This window comes from Rissa tridactyla, chromosome 8 (genome assembly GCF_028500815.1).
Source record: "Rissa tridactyla isolate bRisTri1 chromosome 8, bRisTri1.patW.cur.20221130, whole genome shotgun sequence".
Classification (NCBI taxonomy): Eukaryota; Metazoa; Chordata; class Aves; order Charadriiformes; family Laridae; genus Rissa; species Rissa tridactyla.
Window position 1 is genome coordinate 48,947,542 of NC_071473.1, and position 20,905 is coordinate 48,968,446.

Below are 20,905 nucleotides of genomic sequence, written 5' to 3' on the forward strand. Positions count from 1 at the left end.
AGCCCCACACGGCCCTCTGTCTCCCTCCCCCGCAGGGCGGGAAACGCTCCGCTCCCTCCCTCACCTCAGGGCGCGGGCGGCTCTCGCGGCGGACCCCCGGGGCGGGGGGGACGCGGCGGCTCCCGCTCGACGCCTGCCCCGCTCTTCGCCGCTGCCAGCGCAGCCCCCTCGCCCGCCCGCCCGAGCTCCGCCCGCCCGCCGCCCCACCTCCCGCCCGGGTGCCGCCGGAGCCGACGCGCCGGGCAGCCCGGCGTGCGGGCGGCCGGCCGGCGCCGCACCATGAGCGCGGAGTGCAGCAGTTACCTCAACGCCGACAAGGTGCTGGTGAGCGGGTTCATCTGCCCGCGGACGGGCGGCGACGCCCGCGCCGTGTACTGCTGCGGCTTCCAGGACGTCAAGTACTGCTGCGATGACCCCCACAGCTTCTTCCCCTACGAGCATAGCTACATGTGGTGGCTCAGGTAGGGGAGCGGCGGCACCCACCCTGCCCCGGGACCGGTCCCTCATGGCGGGCGGCGGGGTGGCTGCGGGCGGGCCAGGCTCGGCGGCCCCGCGGAGGCGGGAGATCCGCGTTCACCCGAGCTTGGTTCGTGTTTCTGAGGTACTTGTAGCCGGGCGCTCTCAGGCTGTCTCTGTCCCGCTGAGAGTACCGGTGGAGCTGCAGCTGCTGCCCTGAGGGACTTCTGCTTGCGCCAGGTTGGTTTCTGAAAGAAATAACTGGTGGTTTCTGTAAGGGAGCGCTGGGAAATGCTCGGTGCCTGTGTACAGAGCATCCAGAGCGTCCCTCCCTCCTCTCGGCGTGAGGGGAATGGCTGTTTTGGGGCCTGAGTAAGATCCTGCATGCATAAAGTTCCCAATGACTTCAGCCACTTTTCAGTGTGTCTAGTAAGACACTACGTAACTTTCCACTTGGAAGATGGTGGATGGACTTGGGCTCTCCTGGGTCAGGGCAGGGTTCACTCGGCTCCCACTGGATCTCCAGCAGTGGCTCTTGGAGCTGCACACAGCCAGCAGGGCTGCTTTTTGTGCCCAGTTCCCCACAGGCTCTTCAGCATCCATGCCTGGCTCTGTCAGGGTGTTAGTACAGTTCTGCGTCGTGCTTTCACCGTCTTTTTATGGACTTGTTATCCCTGATGTTGTCTAATCCCTTTCTGGACTTGCTTCTGCTCTCTGCTTCTGCACCCCTGGTGGCAGCAGTCACTACCCGCTGTTTGATGATATATCCTTTTATCTGTTTTGTACTGTTTCCTACTAGTTTTCGGGAGTGCCCTCTAGTATTAGTATTGTGAGATTTGGTGAACAACAATTGTGTGTTCAGTTTATGCACAGTGTTTAAAATTTGGTAAGTGTTTGCATCAGTTCTCAGCTTTCACCACTCCAAATGGAACAGTCTTAGTCCTTTTGGATTGTCATTGAGGCAGAGGCTATTTCCCACTGATCATTTTAGTCGCGCCTCATCTATGCTGTTTTTCACTCCACAACGCTGCTTTTAGAGGTGCATAATCTGGAGCTGCGTGCTCAAGATGTGGGTACGGCAAGGTTTTACAATGGCAAAATGCTGCCTTCAGTCTTGCTCTCAAAAATCTGTCCTGTTGGTGGCCAATGTTTTGTTGATGTCTTTGGCTGCTGCTGCACATTGACTTTGTGATTTCAGTGAGCTGTCACTGATGACTCTCAAACTTTTCTTGAGTTCAGAACTGCCCAAGTTCGTTGTCATGTAAGCTTGCTTTTCTTTATTTATACATTACATTATGTATTATGTACACTGAAACTCATCTGCATCGCTTTTGCCTGCTCACTTATTTTTCTACAAATCTTCTGGCATTCTTTACCCTCGTAGTGTTGTATCACTTGTAGGGGCTTAGGATCATCAGAAACTCAGATTTCATTCTTCTCCAGGTTGTAGATGAAGACACTGAATAAAATCAGCATCAGCACTGATCTCTGTGCTATTTCCTTATATTGAAAAGGGACCACTCAGCTATATGCTTTGCTCTTTATTCTTTTAATCAGCCTTGAACTTATATCAGAATCTTTTCCCTAATCCTGTGTCAGTTCAGTCTTCCTAGTCCTACCTTCAGTGCGGGGCTTTGTCAAGGGCTTTTTGAAAAATCTGACTTTATCCACTGGGTTCCTTTATCCATCTGCTTATTGACACTTCATAGACTCCATCAGGTTAACAAGGCAGTATCTTCCCCTCCTAGTAATGCTGACTCTTTAATGAAAGATTTTATGTCAGGACGCAGCAAGTGCCAGCAGCTTCCTGAGGAGAGAGTGTGGTAATGAGGTGGATGGGGGTAGTGGCTTCACCATCAAAGGACCCGTCCCTCATATCCAGGTAAGGTGAGCGGAGCAAGACTGGTCATCGTGGCTTGGGGATAATAGCCAGGGTCAGATGCAACCCAGACACACTCAGAGCCCTGACGTTGTGTTTAAACTACTGAAAAATTAAACTACTGAAAGATTAAGATAAAAAAGTTGTGCTCTTGCATCTGGATGAGATGTTATAGTGAAGACGGTTAAAGCTTGATCTTTTCAGAAAGCACCTTAAAGAATTGAGTCCCATGAGAGGCTTTAATGAAGCACTCTGAAGGATCTTCCTTTACAGAGATTTTCTAGGGTCTGAAAAGTATGACTGCTTAGCCTCCACCTGGGTCAGATATTTGGGCCAAAACTTTGAAACTTCAGGGTTTTTTCTTTTTTTTCTTTTTTCACCCCCCTCCCCCCTTTGCGATGGCCCTAAGTTGCTAAAGGGATCCAAGTAAATTGCAACTTGTGGGATTTTGGTTGTGCTTAAATTCTACCATAACTGTCTATACCATCATAGATAAGAGATGAATAAATACACTTTACCTCTCTAAGCAAAGTTACTGAGTGGTTAGAATTGAAATTTTGGTTTTCCGAAGTGTTTTCTGGTTACAAATCAGACCACAATTTTTAGTTACTAACACACTGGAAACGCTATGGTATTGCAGCACTTTGTATATATTTGCACGTGATAGTTCCATTAGGAGTTTAAGGAAAACATAAAAATAACATTTTCTGGTCTCTCAGAATGTTTTTGTGATCACTGCCTTGCTTGTCTTTGTCTTGGACTGTCACTTTTATCAGTATGTAACAACCATATGTTAAAATAATCCTTCAAATGCTTCTTACAGCTTTTGAGGACACACTTTTAAGACTTGAAACCCTTAAGACTTAAAACTGTTTAAGAGTTAGCCAAACCAGCCAAGGTAAGTCAGGAGATCGAACGTACTGAGGAAGGGAAAGGAGTTGGAAGCTCCGATGGGGAAATTGTTGCAGGTTTTCCTTTACTCCAGAGCTTTAAGTTTCTCATCCTAAATCTTCGTTTGCTTGACTCCCCCGTTAATTTGATAGCGGTGACTGAATGCACTACCAAGTGGTTGGTGGTATGTCAGGATTTACTTCTGTTTGGTGACACACAAGGTAGAATTTCAGGAAGCTACTGCATATTTCTCCTGTGTTTTTCCTGCTGTGGGAGGTGCGTTGCCAGACCACTTGGCAGTCAGCTCTGATGAAAGCAGTTCATAGAGAAACCAGCAGCCTAGGCAACCTGAAGCAATAGTCGCTTGCAGGCCTATGCTATTCTTTTTTTGCCAAATCACTACTGCCTGTACGATGTTTAGAGCTATACACTGGACTATCCCCTAGCAGCAGTATTTGAAAAGTGCATCCTAACACCTGCTGTACTGGGAGCTGCTGGACGATCATAAATAATTGACCATTGAACAACTCTGACACATTTCATACTTTGCCTTGAATTTATTATCTGTAATTAATATTATTTACTCGCTTATCCTTTTTTTTTTTGCTGGTACTGAAAAATCAAATAGTATAGCATTTTTTTTTATTTTTTTTTTTTGTTAGAGCAGCCTAGCTTCTTTTTCCACATTTCTTGTAAAACTGACCTCAGTAAAGAAGAGTGAGGGATGTGGGTTTTTTCTATCTCTTACAGCAGTCAGGAGCCCACGGAACAAGAGAGAGAACATTAGTAAGAGGCAGGGGTGTACAAAATTCACCAGAAGGTTACGCAGCTTTTGAAACCACAAAACAAGATGCTATAAAACACCAGTGAGCAAAACATTGAACAGCTCACCCTTCAGAGATGTGTGCTGTGTGTGTACGTGCAGTCATCACGACATCTACTTTACCTCCAAAACTGAGTGGAAGGGGAGAAATGCTGACCATGTAGTATTGGTAATGAACTGTGATGCAGTTAGGTTCAGTCAGTACTCTTTTGTTTTCTTGTTGTTTCAAAATATCTTTGAATTATTTTTGTCACTGTTCAATTAGGTTTTATTTTGCAAATTCAATGGCTTCTTTCAGTATCAAACAGAATTACAGTATCCATTCCAAATCCATTCCTTTTATAAGTTTCATGTAATATTACATTTTTGATTAAAACTCGGGCAGGCCAAGTATAGATTTTATTAAAAATGCTTTATTAACTAATACCCATAGAACCATGCTGTAGCTAAGCTTTGCTTAGCTGTACAGATCTCTAGGAGTCTGTTTTGGCTTTCCAAAGTAGCAAGTCTTTTTTCTTGTATGCCCATTCTTCCAGTCTTCTGGGAATATTTATCTGTTTGCTTTGCAAATCCTACGTACAACACGTCACTGCAGCAATGGCATTAGGAACATTTGATTCACTCAGATGCAGATGACTCATGAGCTTCCTTTTAATTTATCGGTGGACATACTGCATCTGCTTAGCCAATATTTAAATTTTTCCTAGCTGTTGTTGGTGTGGACGGACTAATTTTATGGACTAAAAATAACTGTAGGTGGATGATGCTGAGATTCCTCTGACAGAAATGTCGATGACCCACTAATCAGCTCTCTAGACAGCAGCATGGGGAGCCCTGGGGAGTCTGATGATGGAGCAGAGCCTCTCTGCTCTGTAGAGCCTGTGGCTGTGCAGAAATGTGTGGCAAGTGTGTATGTGTCACTTGGTGTAATAGCAGTAGGAGCATCAGTGAAATGGGTGGTATAGCTGTACCTTTACTGTATGTAGAAAGTAACTTGGGAGAGTTTTGCGTTGGTTTTTTTTTGGTGTGTGGTCTTTCTTCGCTATGAGGGTAGTGAGACACTGGAACAGGTTGCCCAGAGAAGCTGTGGATGCCCCATCCCTGGAGGTGTTCAAGGCCAGGTTGGATGGGGCCTTGAGCAACCTGGTCTAGTGGGATGCATCCCTGCCCAGAGCAGGGGGTTGGAACTAGATGATCTTTAAGGTCCCTTCCAACCCAAACCATTTCATGATCTTCTATCAAAGTTAGCATTGCTTGTGTTGCCTTTATTGCCGTTTTTATGCTAGATCATCATTTTGGGGGTGGGTAGGTTGTTAGTGCAGAGGTTTTTGCTTAGTAATGAGGCCACAGCTGTGAGCAAGAGTGACTTTTATTTTGCCTGTTTAATATCTCTGCTGTCGGAAGACTGATCTTGAAGACACACCCTGAGGCCTGTAGACTTTAATGATAGCAGACGTGGACTTTAAACACCTAGTATTTCAGGTAAAGATAAGAAGATGGCAAAATGTTTTTAGCAACAGCTTTTCTAGATGGATATGCAGCACCACAGTAATTGTTGTAGAATGTAGGGGACATGCTGAAGGGCTGTCTTTATTTTCAGAGGAGGTTGATCATTAAAATGATCAATGGTCATAGTTACTTTGGTGTTTTGCTTCTGATAACCATTTTCACTATAAAAAAAGAAAGAAAAGATTGTGCTCTGGTTAAGACACTTCAGAGTTCACAGCTGTGGAAGGCGTGCTAAATTCCTCTGAATTAATTCAATAAATTAAGAAACAACACCCTACCCCCAAAATTTAACCCAAAATTAACTTTAAAGAAATTAATTTTACATTCCAAGAGGGTTGATGGCTTCAGCACATTGAGAAAAATCTGGTGTTGAAACATTATGTTTAAAAAGAGTATATACAAACAGAATCTTATTTTCTGATTGATTTAGGAAGTGCGATCCAGGGTTTGGTTTTCTGATGCTGATCTCCATGTTTTGGATGAGATCTTTTCATATGGCTGCTGGAGCATGAAAAGCATTTTTAGTGGCAATAACCTATAAGTTGTAGGAAATACTGGAGAGTTCCCTAGGAACTGCTTTTCTTACCTTTGCCATTTGTAACTCACAAAGCATCTCTCACAAGTTATGGTAATGAAGATGCATTGTGCTGTACAATACACAACTGTACTGTTAATGTCACATTCTACAACTCATGGAGGAGAGCTACAACCAAGAAGTAATATATAGCCAAATAGAAAAAAATATAGTCATTAATATGTACTTGATCTATTTAGTTTTAGGACAGCTGACTCTGCTTAATGTTTGGGTAATGGTGAGCAACCTCTTTTGTCCCGCACTGCAGACTGTTATTTAAAAGGAATCTTAAAATAGGGCTAATACTGTCATGACAAAAAAGCACAAATACCTTTTTCTGAAAAGCCTTTGGGTTTTTATTACATCCTCAAATAGATTCAGCTGTGGAGATCATTCTTAGCTTGATGGCTGCTGACCTCAGCCCCTGTAGTGTATTTCTTCTGTTTTGTTCATTTGGGTCAAGGTGTTCCAAGTGAAAATGCAAAAATGGTGCTAGAACCCAGATGAGACCTCTGACTGTAAGGACATAATCAAATTCCATATTAAGCAGAGTATTGCTTGCCTGTAAGTTTTGTTTGAGACAAAAAATAAGGACAAATTTGCTTAATACATGCATATATAAACAAACATATAAGGACACTCTAGTTCATGCAGATGATAAATACCATGAAAAATCTTCATCAGGGCAAAGCTATTCTTTCCAGAACCAATCATTTTGCTGATAACGAATTATTTTAGTTGTGTGTGTGACACTAAATGTTGCACAAACTTCATTAGTGGGTCTGAGTGGTAACTAATGAGAACTGCATCTTAAAGTCATACCGATATCTGCTGTTCTCATCTTGCTGATCTTAAGAGTTTCTCCCATAGACATGTCTGTCTGCTGGTGTTATGGGAGCTTGTAGAGAAGCTTTGCAGTAGCTTGAATGTAAAATTCATAAAAACATCCCGAGGCACAATTCTTCTCATTTTTCTGCAAGGCCACAGTAGAAGTGACTTCTCACTGATAGCGGTGATACATAAAGGCATTTTTATCACTAGAGGATGGGTTTGTAGAATTTAAGATGTTCATCTCTCTTCTGTCCTTTCTACATCTGTCAAAATTGTAAATGCACCAGAGCAGTAATAGTAGGATTCTTGATCCTTGGACTCTCTTCATCTATGACCAAAAGGCCACTGTTTAATTTCAAAGTCAGTGTCTTTGGCTTGGGCTGTAGAACAGAGGACTGGAACACTGAAGGCACCAAATGTCCCAGGAGAGGATAGCAAATGATAGCTAGACTGTATTGCAATCAGTTCTTTATTTCATCGTGACAATTTTGTATTAGGAAAAGACTTGAAAAGAAGGGCGGAAATAAGGAAACTACTAAAGAGGTTTCTGTGTATATACATATACTGTCTCACCAAATGTCTATGGAAGCAGTATAAAGTAGTATCTATCCTGCAGAAGTAGTTTCTTGATAAAATCTAAATAAACTGCTGTATGTTTGGCCTCCTGAAAATTCAGTTCCTCCTCCTATGATGCCTTTGATATTGTGTATAAATTAATTCATCTTTAGTTTCCTTTTACCCTGAAGAAGATCATGGAAGAACGTCTCCAATCTTGATTAGAGATTTATTACATTAACACAAAGCACAACAGCGATAGCAGTACTCCACCCTGCTCTACAGAGCTGCTAACAGAATTGAATAACATGGCTTGCATGTTTTATAGCCCATTTTTTATGGGCATGTCATCCTTGGGGGAAGTCTGACAAACATACTTTTTTTCAGACTGAAAAATATAGCTTTAATAGTCGTGGTGTTTGAGGAAAAAGGAGTTTGCATGGGCTGCCTGGAGCTCTGGAATCCCTCTTTGTGTGTACATGTGATATTTATGTGATATTAAGCTTATCTGGGAATATGTACTGCATTGGAGAAGTTATTGATCTCACTGATGCCAGTTACTGCGTGAAGTTATTTTTGATTTTCATAAACACAGTTTTAATCAGACTCAGGAGTAGTATGCATAGGTAACATGAAACGTCACCGAGGGCCAGATGTTCAGCTGCTGTGTGATGACATTGACCCTGCTGAGGGCAGTGAAATAATTCCAGTTTATGCAACTTAAGTATTGAGCTCTAAACTTTTGTGTACAGTAAAAATATACACTCACTCTCCTACCTGAGTACAGATAACCTCCAGACATCATCCTGACGATTGTTTTAATGGGCGTTCCAGGCTGTTTATACACTGAATTTCTTTGTTTTTCTCTCTTCCTAGCGTTGGAGCACTCGTGGGACTGTCGATAGCAGCAGTGGTCCTCTTTGCTTTTATCATCACTGTGTGTGTTCTCTGTTATTTGTTCATCAGCACGAAGCCAGGCAGCAAACTGGATACTGGTTTAAGCTTACAGATGGCAGGTAAGACCAGTTGTTATTGACAAACATTATCTCCTGCAGAGGAAAAGCCTTATTCTGTCTTTAAATGGATGCGGAGGAATCCAACAGTGTGTATTTTCTTTCTGATGGGGACCTCAAGATATAGTCAAGCTATCTTGCTGTTTTACTTTCTGAATGAAATCTGTGCCAAACGAAAAAATTTAACACAAACTCAATATATTTATTTAGTAGTAGAAAAAGCGTAAAACTTCTCAATACTGAGTAATGGTGCAACAAAAAGTCCCTTTATCAAGAAGGGGCTTAATCAGTTAGTTGCTCTGGATTTCCTGTTCAGAGTACATAAACATATAGTAGTGATTTAATTCTAGGAATAAGAATATCAAAAGAGATTTTAAGTGTATTTTCTCGTGACAGGGAGAGGGCATTCTTTTTTTCTTTCTTCCTAACATAGGATCCAGTCTTTGAAATCTAAGACTCTGCTTCAGTCCCAGGAGTCCATACTTTCGTGCCCAAACTGTATCAGTGGATGCCTGCAGGAACAGTGCATGTAGCCAGCGCTAGCACACTGGCGTGGAAAAACCTGTGGCTGCTGCTCTATTTCACTACGCTTGTGAAATCTGACTGCAAGTTTTGATGGTGGGATGGGGTGTGATAAGTTTCGCCCTTTGTTTTGGACTTCATAAAATGTTTAAATGTGGCTTTAGTAGTTCATCAGTAAAGGTGCAGGAAGTTATTTAGGCCTTGGAAGTTCAGCAAGTTGAAAAAGGGGAATAATTCTCAGGAAAAAGTCCCCTCACCTGAAATTTTTTCTTTTTTTTTTTAACTAGTTTTTAAAATGCTTCCATACCTGCATGGCAATAAATGACCAATGAGTTACTGTAATTATAGCCTATTATAAATCAGTACGCCCCCTCCTGAGTGTCTGGTTAACACAGTCCACTTCATATCAAACTTCCTATGTCTTGTTTTGTTCTACAGAGAATGCAGGTTTTGGTCTAAAAGCAGTTTATAGGGCTGTCAGGCAATGCAGACTCTCCTTTTGGAGCCACATGAGCTGAGCAAGCTGCTGAAGTGAAAGTCACACGTTCAGCAAACTGCTACTAATCTGCAAATTGAAAACTTCACACCTGTCCTGGAGAGAGGGAGTGGAAATAAGACCTGCTACCTAGAAAGGCCTAAATAAAATCTTGGGTGGGATTAACAAAATGCCTAGTGATCTTTTACAAGATGGTTGTGTTCTAATTATAAATTGGCATTATGCTTTTGAACGTGTTGCCATATAACTTCTTCCCTCAGGTTTTCCTGATACAGCATCAGCTCTTAATCCATTGCCAGGACAGCAGTGCTGGTTTTTTCTCATGCTTTGTATTTTTGTGCCAGACCTGTTTGGCATATGGGGAGCTGGGAAGGAGGCAGGTGCTGTTGCACCGCTGCTGCCAAGTGATTCCATCTTTCTCTGCAGACTCGAACCCTGCTGCAAAACCACATCCTGCTTTGGCATTAGAAATCTTTCCTCCCTTCCTATTGTAAGGTGGACAGCATCCCAAGATCCCCTACTGATGGCCCAGTGTTCACATAGGCATCCTGTCTCGCGATTCCAGGTCTTAAGATTCCAGGAAGCTGAGAGATCTTTGGTTTTTCCTAACCATCTCCTGTGCTGTTTTGAGCTTTATTCAGACTGCATTACTTTGTATTTAAACACTGTTTTGACTTTGCTTTCATCCTGTGTTTTTCACTTTTATTATTCTGCTTCTTAGGGTGCTTTGAATGACAATGATTTCACATCTAAATTCTGATAGCTTTAGCTGTTGATGAGGTGGACTGCCAGAAATTGAAAGCCAGTTACTTTGCCAAGGTTGAGAGATCTTTGAAAATGTTGGAGGATTTCATTGCCAAGCCTGAGTGCTTATCTTCATCGTACTAGGGTTTCTTTTGCATGGAAGTCATGCAAGGTGTGAGTATCTTATGAGATGGCTGGTTAGCTGCTTTCAGGCCTGAGGAACATTAAGAGCAGCCTCTCCTGCTTTTTCAGTTCTTCTGAGATTTGAGCATAATCATGTATAGGCAATAAAAATTAATTACAAAAAATTAAAACAGTTTTTAGAAGCTTCAGAAAATTTTAGGCCTGAGGACTGAGTTTTTACTGTGAACTCAGCTCAGCCCTGCTTTTTCTGAACTAGTGTAATCTTGTCTTGAGGTGAAGGCTGTGTCACACATTAGGTGGTGTGCAACGTCTGTACCCCTGGAGCATTCAGAGAGCACTCATTTATGAAAGCAATATTTTTTATTATATTCAGTTTCACCCATGGTATATCAGCTCAGTTGGAGTTTTGTATTTCATTAAACATACAATTGATTATTGTATGCCTTTCCTCCCTCATGTAATAGTCAAAGTTGGTCATTGTTCTGTGGGCTGTGGGCTCATCCAAGATCTCCTAAATATAGAAGTGGAATTGTTGAATGTTTACAGAAATAATTGCAAGATCAATCAGAAATCTAACAATAAACTGGATGTGTGCCCTTTGTTAAAGTTTCTGATTCTGCAAAAGGCAGATCAGCTGGAATTTGCCTCTATTTAGCCTTGAAGAAATGGTCTGCGATAGCATCAATACAGATATTACATACGGGGTTCCTGAGTTAGTGAAGCCTGCTGTTAGCCCTTGCAAAAATTAACATTTTAATCTGAGAACTGAATTTTAGGAAAAATGAGCTCAGTCACTGATGTAGATCAGGAGTAACTACTTAAATGTTAATGGAATTATACCGATAGAAACTGTTGTTACTAATTCCTATTTGTAGTATCATATTGTAGAGTGCAGGGTAGATCCTTTATATGCAAGACAGTGTGTACTGCCAAAATAGTTTAGAGTCTAGTTTCTTATCAGATCTAATATTTCTCAATGAAAAGCAGCAATGTACTTTATTTGCCTTTTTCAATGAAATCCTCCCCTTTGACAGACAGAATCTCAGCTCTTTATACATTGCTTTCGTATTGTTTGCACTCTGCTTCAAAATGCAAGGTTCACCTAGGATTCGGAGTGTGGGTTAATGGTCTGCCTTACTGAAGCATCCAAGAGCTTCATAGTTTTTCCTCTATTTATCCTTACAGCTACCTTTCTGAAATAGGGGGATGCTATTAACCCCATCTTACAAGGAGCAGCACTGCAGGGAAGTGTCTTTTTTTTTTTAATGCTTTGTGTGTCAGTCTAGACATTAATGTTCAGTGGAATTTTGAAAGGACATCACTCACCAGAAGACCTTTGTCCTTTTGCTTATGATGTCTCTAAAAACATGGCTCTAAGACTAGCTTGACACAGGAATTCTGTGGTACAGAGAACTGAACCATGCTTTTTGAGACTAAGGTGAGTATTCAGCTCATTGGAGCATACTTAGCATAGTGAACTTGCTTTTTGATCATACATGTTGCTCAGTAAGCTCTGTTTGAGAGAAAGGATTTTTCACTGAACTCATTGTAGGTGGTTCTGTTTCTCCCATGTGAAGGCTGGACACCTACAAAAGTGTTTCTTCTTGGTAAATGAAGGCCCCAAAGAAATCCAAGCCCCAAGAATACAAATGATACAGATTTTCCCAAGATGAAAGGGAATTTGGTCATATGCTTTGTTCTCCTTCTAACCATAAAACTTCTCTTTGTGCAAAAGCTTTGAGAACTTGCGGCCTTGTAAATTACTCAGAAGTGCTGGGGAAAATGTACTTTAATAGAAGAGATTAATTTTTTGTTCTTACAAAGCAGTGACAGCTCAGCTTGAAAAATAGCCAGATGGCCTTCCTGTCCCTATTTCTCTCCTTAATTAAAGGTTCATCAAGGGACACTATTCAAATATACAAATTATTAGATATTTTTGATGAAAAAGCACCAAATGCTCACACTTTCTCCTCCTTAGCTCAGCAAAATTACCTGACTCTATTGGTTCTGAAACCAAATAGCTGCTGTCTGAATTCAGAGACACTGTGCTTGGTTGTTGGAGTATGCATTGATAGCTTCGCTTTCTAGGTTTATCCATAATTTCCACTATATGGTCTTTCTGCAACTAGCCTGTTAGGCTACTTTTCCCCTGTTAGGCTACTTTTCTCTTTGGCAGCCATCTGCCTCAGATATTCATATATGGGAAAAATCATCCAAATGGGCTCAACTATATAAAAAAAACCCCACAGATTTTCCTTTTAGGAAATGAAGAAATTTCCTATTTTGGAGCTGGAAATTCAAATTTAGTGGAAAGGGTAACATTAGCTCAAAGTTACATCACTAGGAAGGATTAAATTTGGAAATGTTTAAATTGGACTACTTCGCTTTTAAATTTCCCAGACTTTCTTGTAGCAGTGAGTTTTTTGACGTTCATTAAGAGTCACGTATTTTTACTGCAAAGATACTCATAGATGCTGTAAACTGTTTTAGATATGAAATCTAGACACCCTGGAAACAGGATGCCTTCCTCTATAACTGATAAGGAATTTTTTTTTTCACTTTTGGAGTTTCTGAAATAGGGGGATGCTATTTTTTTGATCACAGCTAAAATAACTCACTGAAAAGACTTGGTTTCAACTAAGATCTTAGCTTAAATATTGTACAGATATTTTGACATGACAAACTATCAAATCCCATTTTGATATTTTGAAACCAAACTGCAGGTTTTTCAATTCAAACAATAACATGCAACTTTCAAAACACTTCAAAACAAAAAAATTCCTTTGCCCAATTTGCTTTGTTTCAATTTTTGTAACTGAAAATGTTAGAATCTCGACTTTTCATTCCTATTGGATATAGGGAACCTTTTTTAATCCCTTCCCCACACACTTCCTTGGACAGAAGTATCCTGCCCAGTTATGCTTTGCTTTTTTTTTCTCTTTTTCTCTGTGTTGGCCCAAGCACTGGGAAGGTGGAAAAAGAGGTCTAGAGGCTAATGGGAAATACAGGGAAACTCGGTTTGGGAGGAAGACTGATGAGCTCCATAAGGTGTCTTAGGTGCGAAGATGGAGCAAGGAGATGTTTTAGAGCCAGTAGATAAAGGAGAAATTGCAACTGAACAAGGATCTGGGTGTGCCTAGGAGCATGTGGAAAAGGTAGGGGGCTAATGGGGTTGAGAGCAGCAGAGCAGGGAGGACACGATGCTGATGCCGGAGGGGATGGAGAAACTCCTGAGAGGGCCAGGGAGTGGGACAATGGCCATGGGTGGGCTGGAGAGCAAAGGCGGGGTGCGTGGGGAGAGATATGAAGAGGGAGCCTTGCAGATGGGAAGCATGCACAAGGTGGGAACAACCAGAGACTTAGGGCAGAGAAGAGAGATAGGAGGGACTCAAAGTAAGAACTGAGGTGGCTGTTTGTGGAGACGGGGACTAGCATGGGAAGCATAATAGCAGAAAATTATGACTGGAAACAATGAGGAAAGCAGGAAGGGAATGAAACAGTGACTATAAGGTAAGAAAGAAAAGAGAGGAAGTTGAAAGTGTGGTCAGAAAAGTCTTTCCTTCTAGAGCTTTGCTTTCTCTGCTGTCAGCAGGTATCAGTGAAGACCACTGGCAGAGTATTTCTCACTTCTTGACAGTGACCCACAGCAGACTGCTTTTGCTTTGGTTGTTCTGATCAGTTGGGCAAACTCAAGTTGTCTGCACTGAATCTAAAGATTCCAGCTCTTCTGCACCGAGCAGGTGTCTGTGTCAGTTACCTTGTGGAATTTTAATGAACTATGTATTTTAACTGCTCTGGAAAACAATATTCAAATACTACTAAGTTTCAAAACCAAGCACTCAAAAGATGGGAGATGCCAGAACTTAAGATTTTGTGGGCAACTGGTGAAATGCCTAACTAAAAATTGCTTTATTTGTTTCTGTCATCCCTTCAGTCTTTCTGAAAAACCAGGATGACACTTCTTTCATGCAAAGGAGTATTGCGAGCCTCCCCCCATGCAGCGCTTTGGAAAGTGCAGTGAAGGCAATAGTGACTGATCATGTTTGGAGAGGGGTGAAAGTTTGAAATTTCTGATCTCTATTCTTGAATATGGGATATTTTCTGCTGTTTCTTTTAGGAGACTCTCTGATTTCCTGCTATAAGTCCTACTTCTATCACAGTGCTGCTGCCTTAAACTGCTTTTCATCTTATGTTTATTCTTTCTTAACACAAGTTAATAATAGGCTCAGGAATGGAAAGTGGAATGGCTGTGGTCCATCCCATCTGCTAAAGGTTGTAGAGGAAGATTCCAGGAACTGGTTTTTTTAGTGCAGCAGGCACATCTATGTATTACTACTTGCAACTAAAAGAAGAATAATGCTGTCAGTTTTACTAAAAATGCTTTTGTTTTACAGACAGTGAGACTAGAGGGAGTTCGGTATGTTGAAAAACAGAGGCACTGGATGGATTCTACCAATGCTGTAACAAAAATAGGTACAGTGAGAACACTTCTTTTTATCTTGCTCTGTTGCATTTGTATACCCTCAGCTCTGTTTTATATCTGGTGATGCAGATATGATAAGCATTTTTCAAAATGCTATGATTCTTTTTGTGGGTTTTTAGCTTTCTGACAAGTACTAGTGAACTGTGTCTGTTTGATCTACTTAGGCGTTGCTCTGATGCTATCCTTGCACAGGGAAGTATCTGCAGAGACTTGAACAGAGTCCTTCCACAGAGAAATCTCTTGATTTATTTGTACCTGAATATTCCTTCATGGTTGTGTGCCAGAGAAGATTACATTCCCCTTATGCTGTCTTTGTCCTTTCCCTGATGCTGTCCAGGATAAACCAGAGCTTACTAAGGAGGCAGCCATTGTAATTACCGTTCAAAACAAATTCTTTAGCAATGAACTGCTAGAAAGGCTCCTGTGTGACAAAGGGCAGTGAAGTATCTGGTGGGTAGTTTAGTCATATTCTGCTTCTTGGGGATGCTACCTATGAGTGCTGAGTCAAGTGTGATAGAGAACTGAAGAAGGTTATCTTGCAAGAAGTGAAGTTTATATGCTGACTTGATTTTTATGCTGAAATTGTGTTTAAAGGTCAAACTGCCTATGGCACAGACCATGCAAAATAATATTTAAAATGTATGCTGTTACAGATGCATTGTACTTCAGACTTAAGAGGAATTTATGAATAATGCAAAAGACTTCAGATGGCACGAAACATGCATTTTACTTTCTGCAGGGGGTGAAAGCTCATGGTTAAACAGCCACAGAATGTGAGAATAGCCATAGATCAGCAATGTCTGTCACAGAAAAAAAAAAGTGGGGCTGTTGGCTCAGCAGTTCTTCTTAGAAGAGCAGGAAAGTAAACGTGTCAGAGTTCCCTGCTTCATGTATTTTCTCTTATACCCTTAAAAAAAGCCATTGTGCATCATAAGAGCAAATGCGTCTGTCTCAGAACTTTTTATTGTCAGCATAACAGGTTGGTTTGGGCTGCTTGTCCTCAAATACTTAAGCGTAACAAAACTCATTTTGAAACTCTTAACCACCTCCACACATTATTTTTTTTTCTGCTGTTGCAAATGAAGTGGCTTGTGGGAGAAAAACACCATGGGAAGACTAAAAAGGATCCCACAGTCAGAAAAGCCGTCTGTAGTGAGAAAATCCAAAAATATCTGTGGCAGGTGTTAAATACTGAGATGAGACCTCAGTATATGTCTGTGAATGTGGCATTGCTTTCTGAAGGCCACGAATCTCATTTCCACGTGCTTCGGTTTGCCTGCTTTCCACCGGGTTATAGAGGCTAATGTTTATGGAGTGCCCTGAAGTGTAGCTGGCTAACCACTAAGCATTTTTTGTGGATGAATTATCCAATTTTTTTGTTGGCAAAATGAGGCTGGCATTATTATGAAGACTCAAAATACTTGAGACCTCTTTTTGGGCTAAAACCAGGAAAACTATAGCCTGTGAGCCTTTTTGCTTCCAGATGCAGAATGGAGCAGCTGGGAACTTTATGTGAAAATGGAAAGGGAGGGAGGCAAGGATCTTTTTTGAACTTCAACAGATAATCTGGTTAAGTGTTGGTAGAAATTCCAGGTCTCTAATTCTTTTTTGCCCTCTGCTTTTCATGCTGTCTACTTGTTGCAGATTTCATGCCCTCACCTGCTATGGGGAACCACTTTGCAGTACAGTTGGTAAGCCAGAGAGTCCATCAGTGGCTGTAAACCTTTCACTGCTGTGAGAAAGCTACACGTAGCAATTAGATTTGATTTAGTATGCATACTTCCTCTGCCAAATTCACTGGGTTTTAATTAGGAACAGGACCCCCTATGCCCTTGCAACTGATGTAGTTCAGCATACAATTCAAGCTTGTTTGCATGCTCTGTTTCAGCAAGAGGGCAAACACAACTCTTAGCATTAAAAAGGGAAAGGGGAGGACAGGCAGCTGGAGGCATTGCTTCTAATTATTAAACAATCAAGTTACGCACAAGAGAAATCTGACACAAATTTCATGAAGACAAATCATGACAAGTCTAATTTCTCTCTTTGTCAAGGTAATTTTTCTTGTCAGATAAATAGGAACAAGTGTCTGTGACTTACAAGTCTTTATGAAAATGCAGTAGAAGCAAAGTTTTCAGTGTCTCATTCTCAAACACATTTTTGGAGGGAAGGATGTCTGGGTATTCTGTCCCAGTTGAGTAGTAAGAGCTTGGCTGGAGTAAAAAGTATATGTATAAAATTTATGGATGACACCACCCTGGGAAGGGTTGCAAAACTCTGGGGGATAAAACTGCCTTTCAGAATCATCTCAGTGCCCTGGAGAAATGGTCTGAAATCAAAAAGGTGAAATATGCTAAAGATAAAAGCAAAGTACTGTACTTAAAAATGAGAAATAAATCCTCAAATATCCCTAAGGGAGGATAACAGACTAAGTGATGTGGGGAAAAACATATCTGGGGATTTACAGTATGCCATAAACAGACTATTGATGTTCTGGGCTCTTCTTTTAGTCTGACATACTAAAGAGGGGAACTGTATATAGGATGTAAGGTAATAATTTGCTCCAATTAGCGCTGGCAGTACCTCTGTTTCAGTAATGCTTTTAGTTGGTGATACGCTGGAGAAAACTGAGAAAATTATGAAGATTTTGGAACGGCATGACAGGCTTAAGCTGGCTTAAGTCTAGAAAAGAAAAGATGAGTGACAGTGTTCAGTCATGTAAAATAGAGGACAGTGATTATTTTCCATGTCTGTGGCAGGCAGGGTAAGTAATGTGCTGAATTTCGCATTGAAGTAGATCCAGATTTAGTAATATCTTCCAAACTGTAAGGGTAGGAGCAGTACTGCACCAGGCAATAATGCAATTTATGGGACTTTCTTCCAAGGGCATCTTGAACAGGTTAGACTCACGCTTGTCAAAAGTGTGATAGACGAAGGGTCTCTACAGCCTTAGCATGTTGGGGGTCTGCGTCTTAGCCCCAGGCATCCCTTAGGCCATACCAGCAGCCCCTGTCATTGTCACCAGTGGCACAGGATTATATTCTTAATTGATGGCTTCCTTCACATGAAATCAAACTGTTCAGCACCTAAGGCTAATATTGTGCCTTGTTAGAGTCCAGCCTTACTGTGTTGCCATCTATCCGTGCTCCCTCAAAGTGTAACTACAAAGTCGTGTTGTGTTTCATGGGTTTTGGTAGACTGTGCTCAGGTCTGGGAAGAAAAGTCTCAAACTGCTCTGAGTAGAGACAGTTTTGGGTGCTGTGTCAGGCTGTGTGTGGGTCTGCTCCCTAGTCTGGAGAAAAAGTGATGGCCATAATAGGAACATCTGATCTCCTTTCTAATCTGGTATTTAATCAGAAATGCTGTGTGTGGAGATAGGATAGAATAGAACAGACTGTTTCAGTTGGAAGGGACCTACAACAATCATCTAGTCCAACTGCCTGATCAATTCAGGGCTGACCACAAGCTAAAGAAAACTATTAATGGTATTTTCCAAATGCCTCTTAAATATTGACAGACTTGGAGCATTGACTACTTCTCTAGGAAGCCTGTTCCAGTGTTTGACCACCCTCTTGGTAAAGAAATGCTTCCTAATGTCCAGTCTAAACCTCCCTTTGTGCAGCTTTTATCCATTCCCACATGTCCTATCACTGGATGCCAGGGAGGAGAGATCAGCACCTCCCTCTCCACGTGCCCTCCTCAGGAAGCTGTAGAGAGCAACGAGGTCGCCCCTCAGCCTCCTTTTCTCCAAACTAAACAAGCCCAAAGTTCTTATCCGCTCCTCATAGGACATTCCTTCCAGCCCTTTCACCAGCTTTGTTGCCCTCTGGACACATTTCGGTATCTTAATATCCTTCTTAAATTGCGGGGCCCAGGACTGCACACAGTACTGAAGGTGAGGCCGCACCAAGGCTTAACAGGTTGCCCAGAGAAGCTGTGGATGCCCCATCCCTGGAGGTGTTCAAGGCCAGGCTGGATGGGGCTTTGAGCAGCCTGGTCTAGTGGGAGGTGTCCCTGCCCATGGCAGGGGGATTGGAACTAGATGATCTTTAAGGTCCCTTCCAACCCGAACCATTCTATGATGCTAAATACAGCAGGATAGTCGCCTCTCTTGACCAGCTGGTTATGCTGTATTTAATGCACCCCAGGATGCAGTTTGCCCTCTTGGCTGCCGGGGCACACTGCTGACTCATAGTGAGCTGTTGTCAACCAGATGGCAGTACTGGGGGAGGGTACAAATCTAAGTTTGTATGTATGTCTCATATGTTTTGATTTAAGTTGGTCAGGAATATATAACCATCCTCAGAGCCTTACCAGAAGAAAATCTAGAATCTACAAAAATATCACTGATAACTCAGATACGCGTCATTCCTCTCAATGAACCAGAATTGAAGTGATGTTCTTTGCTGGTTAGGATGCTCTTTGCTGCTAGTTGCCATCTGCCATGAAATCCAAGATTTCATGCTTCAGAACTTCTGTCAGTAGCTGAATTAGCTTAGATTTTCTGTCCAGACTTCAGTACATGTCCATTGTTTTTTGCATATAGAGACAAACATCTGCTTCTAAACCCAGCTGTACTAACAACTGTTGTGCTTCACGTTAGAAGCAATCCTGTTTTAATGAGCAGTAGAGTAATTTCTTTGTATAGAAATACTTCAAGCGTAGTTTGAAATATATTTTGGTATCCTTTGGGATTAAAGGCACACATTGTGAGTGTGTCTATCATTAAAAAAAATGAAATGTGCAGTTTTAATGTAGATATTAGTGGTGCATTTTCCAGGAGGTACTGCATAGAAGTGAATGATCTGTCTTTATCTGCTAAACCATTTTTGTTTTGTTTTAGCACCATTGTGCCTTGACCCTTTATCACGTCCAAGGTGAAATCCTCATTTGCACAGCAGAGCAACAGCAGATCTGCCCATCCACATACATCCCCAGAGGAGGCATTTAGTGTTTCATAGCTGTAGTGATGCCCTTCAGAGGTGTAATTCTTCACGTGATAAAGATTAGGAATATAATGAGATGCTTGGAAAGAAGTAATCCCAGTGAAATGGATTGAGCTGTATGGTTTGCTCTGGATTTGTTTATAGGATCTCCTTAACTCTGCTGTGCAGCAGAGGAAAAAAATATCTTCCCCTGTTCAGTCTAATCCTTAATTGTGTTTGGTATTTTGCAGATACAGAGCTGCATCCTTCACAAGCCCCCACCGAAACAAGCTGTTGACAAAGCCAAGTGGCTTCAACACATTTCCTGAGCCACAAGGACGAACTGTGACTGTGAGCCCCAAGAACCAGACTCACTCTTACAGAGGTGTTTCCTGGCTAATACAGACACTGTTGATAACCAGAGGCCCATCTGAAGCTGTGCCAGTATTACGTATTTGTGTATGGTTACTGTATTGAGACGTAGAGTATTTTGAGTTGCACATACCGGCTACTGCTGCTCGTCATTTTTGTGCAAATTGTTGTCTTTACCCTGTGCAGTTCCAATGAGATAACACAGTTGTCAAGCAGAGCAGAATTTGGCACACCATGTTGACCGAGCTTTATTTTGAGCTTTCCCTGTGTGCCATCTAATGTTTTGTCTTCATGCCATGAATATGGTTGTCTTTAGCCAAATGTGATTGTTCAGTGCACAAACATGTGAACGCAGTACCTCAATAAAATCTGGCATTTGTGTTGTATTTTTCTTACTTTATCATTTCCTTTCATCTTTGGTTCCTCAGAAGATTCTCACAGATCTTAAAATTAATTTGATGGGAGAATTTTCCAACAAAGTGAAGTTAGTAAAAAGTGAATTTTTGTAGGGAAGTTTTCATTTCAATAGCTGTTTTCATAGGGAACAGTAAACACTGAAATTAATTGAAATAAACATCCACAAATGTTTTGCAGATTCTAAATCAAAATATGCTGAAATATTTATTTTGAAGCAAACTTTAAAAATTTTCCAGTAGCATTCCAGGTTGGAGTACTAATTTGTGAGGTGTTG

The 20,905-nt window shown here is 41.5% G+C and overlaps 1 protein-coding gene across 1 annotated transcript; it reads left to right on the forward strand.

Moving 5' to 3' along the window:
* The first annotated feature begins 279 nt into the window (after window positions 1-279).
* Window positions 280-20,560, forward strand: SHISAL2A (shisa like 2A). Its single transcript, XM_054212704.1, has 4 exons — window positions 280-461; window positions 8,395-8,534; window positions 14,832-14,910; window positions 20,094-20,560. The coding sequence occupies exons 1-3, from the start codon at window positions 280-282 to the stop codon at window positions 14,861-14,863; spliced, it is 354 nt and encodes a 117-aa protein (XP_054068679.1). The 3' UTR covers window positions 14,864-14,910; window positions 20,094-20,560.
* Window positions 20,561-20,905: the final 345 nt, after the last annotated feature.

What these genes read in the sequence shown, in the direction of transcription:
- SHISAL2A (XM_054212704.1), top strand. Translation starts at nt 280, where the DNA reads ATGAGCGCGGAGTGCAGCAGTTACCTCAACGCCGACAAGGTGCTGGTG. An exon ending in AGCTACATGTGGTGGCTCAG is followed by an intron (nt 462 to 8,394) that starts GTAGGGGAGCGG and finishes CTCTCTTCCTAG; the next exon opens with CGTTGGAGCACTCGTGGGAC. An exon ending in TTTAAGCTTACAGATGGCAG is followed by an intron (nt 8,535 to 14,831) that starts GTAAGACCAGTT and finishes TTTGTTTTACAG; the next exon opens with ACAGTGAGACTAGAGGGAGT.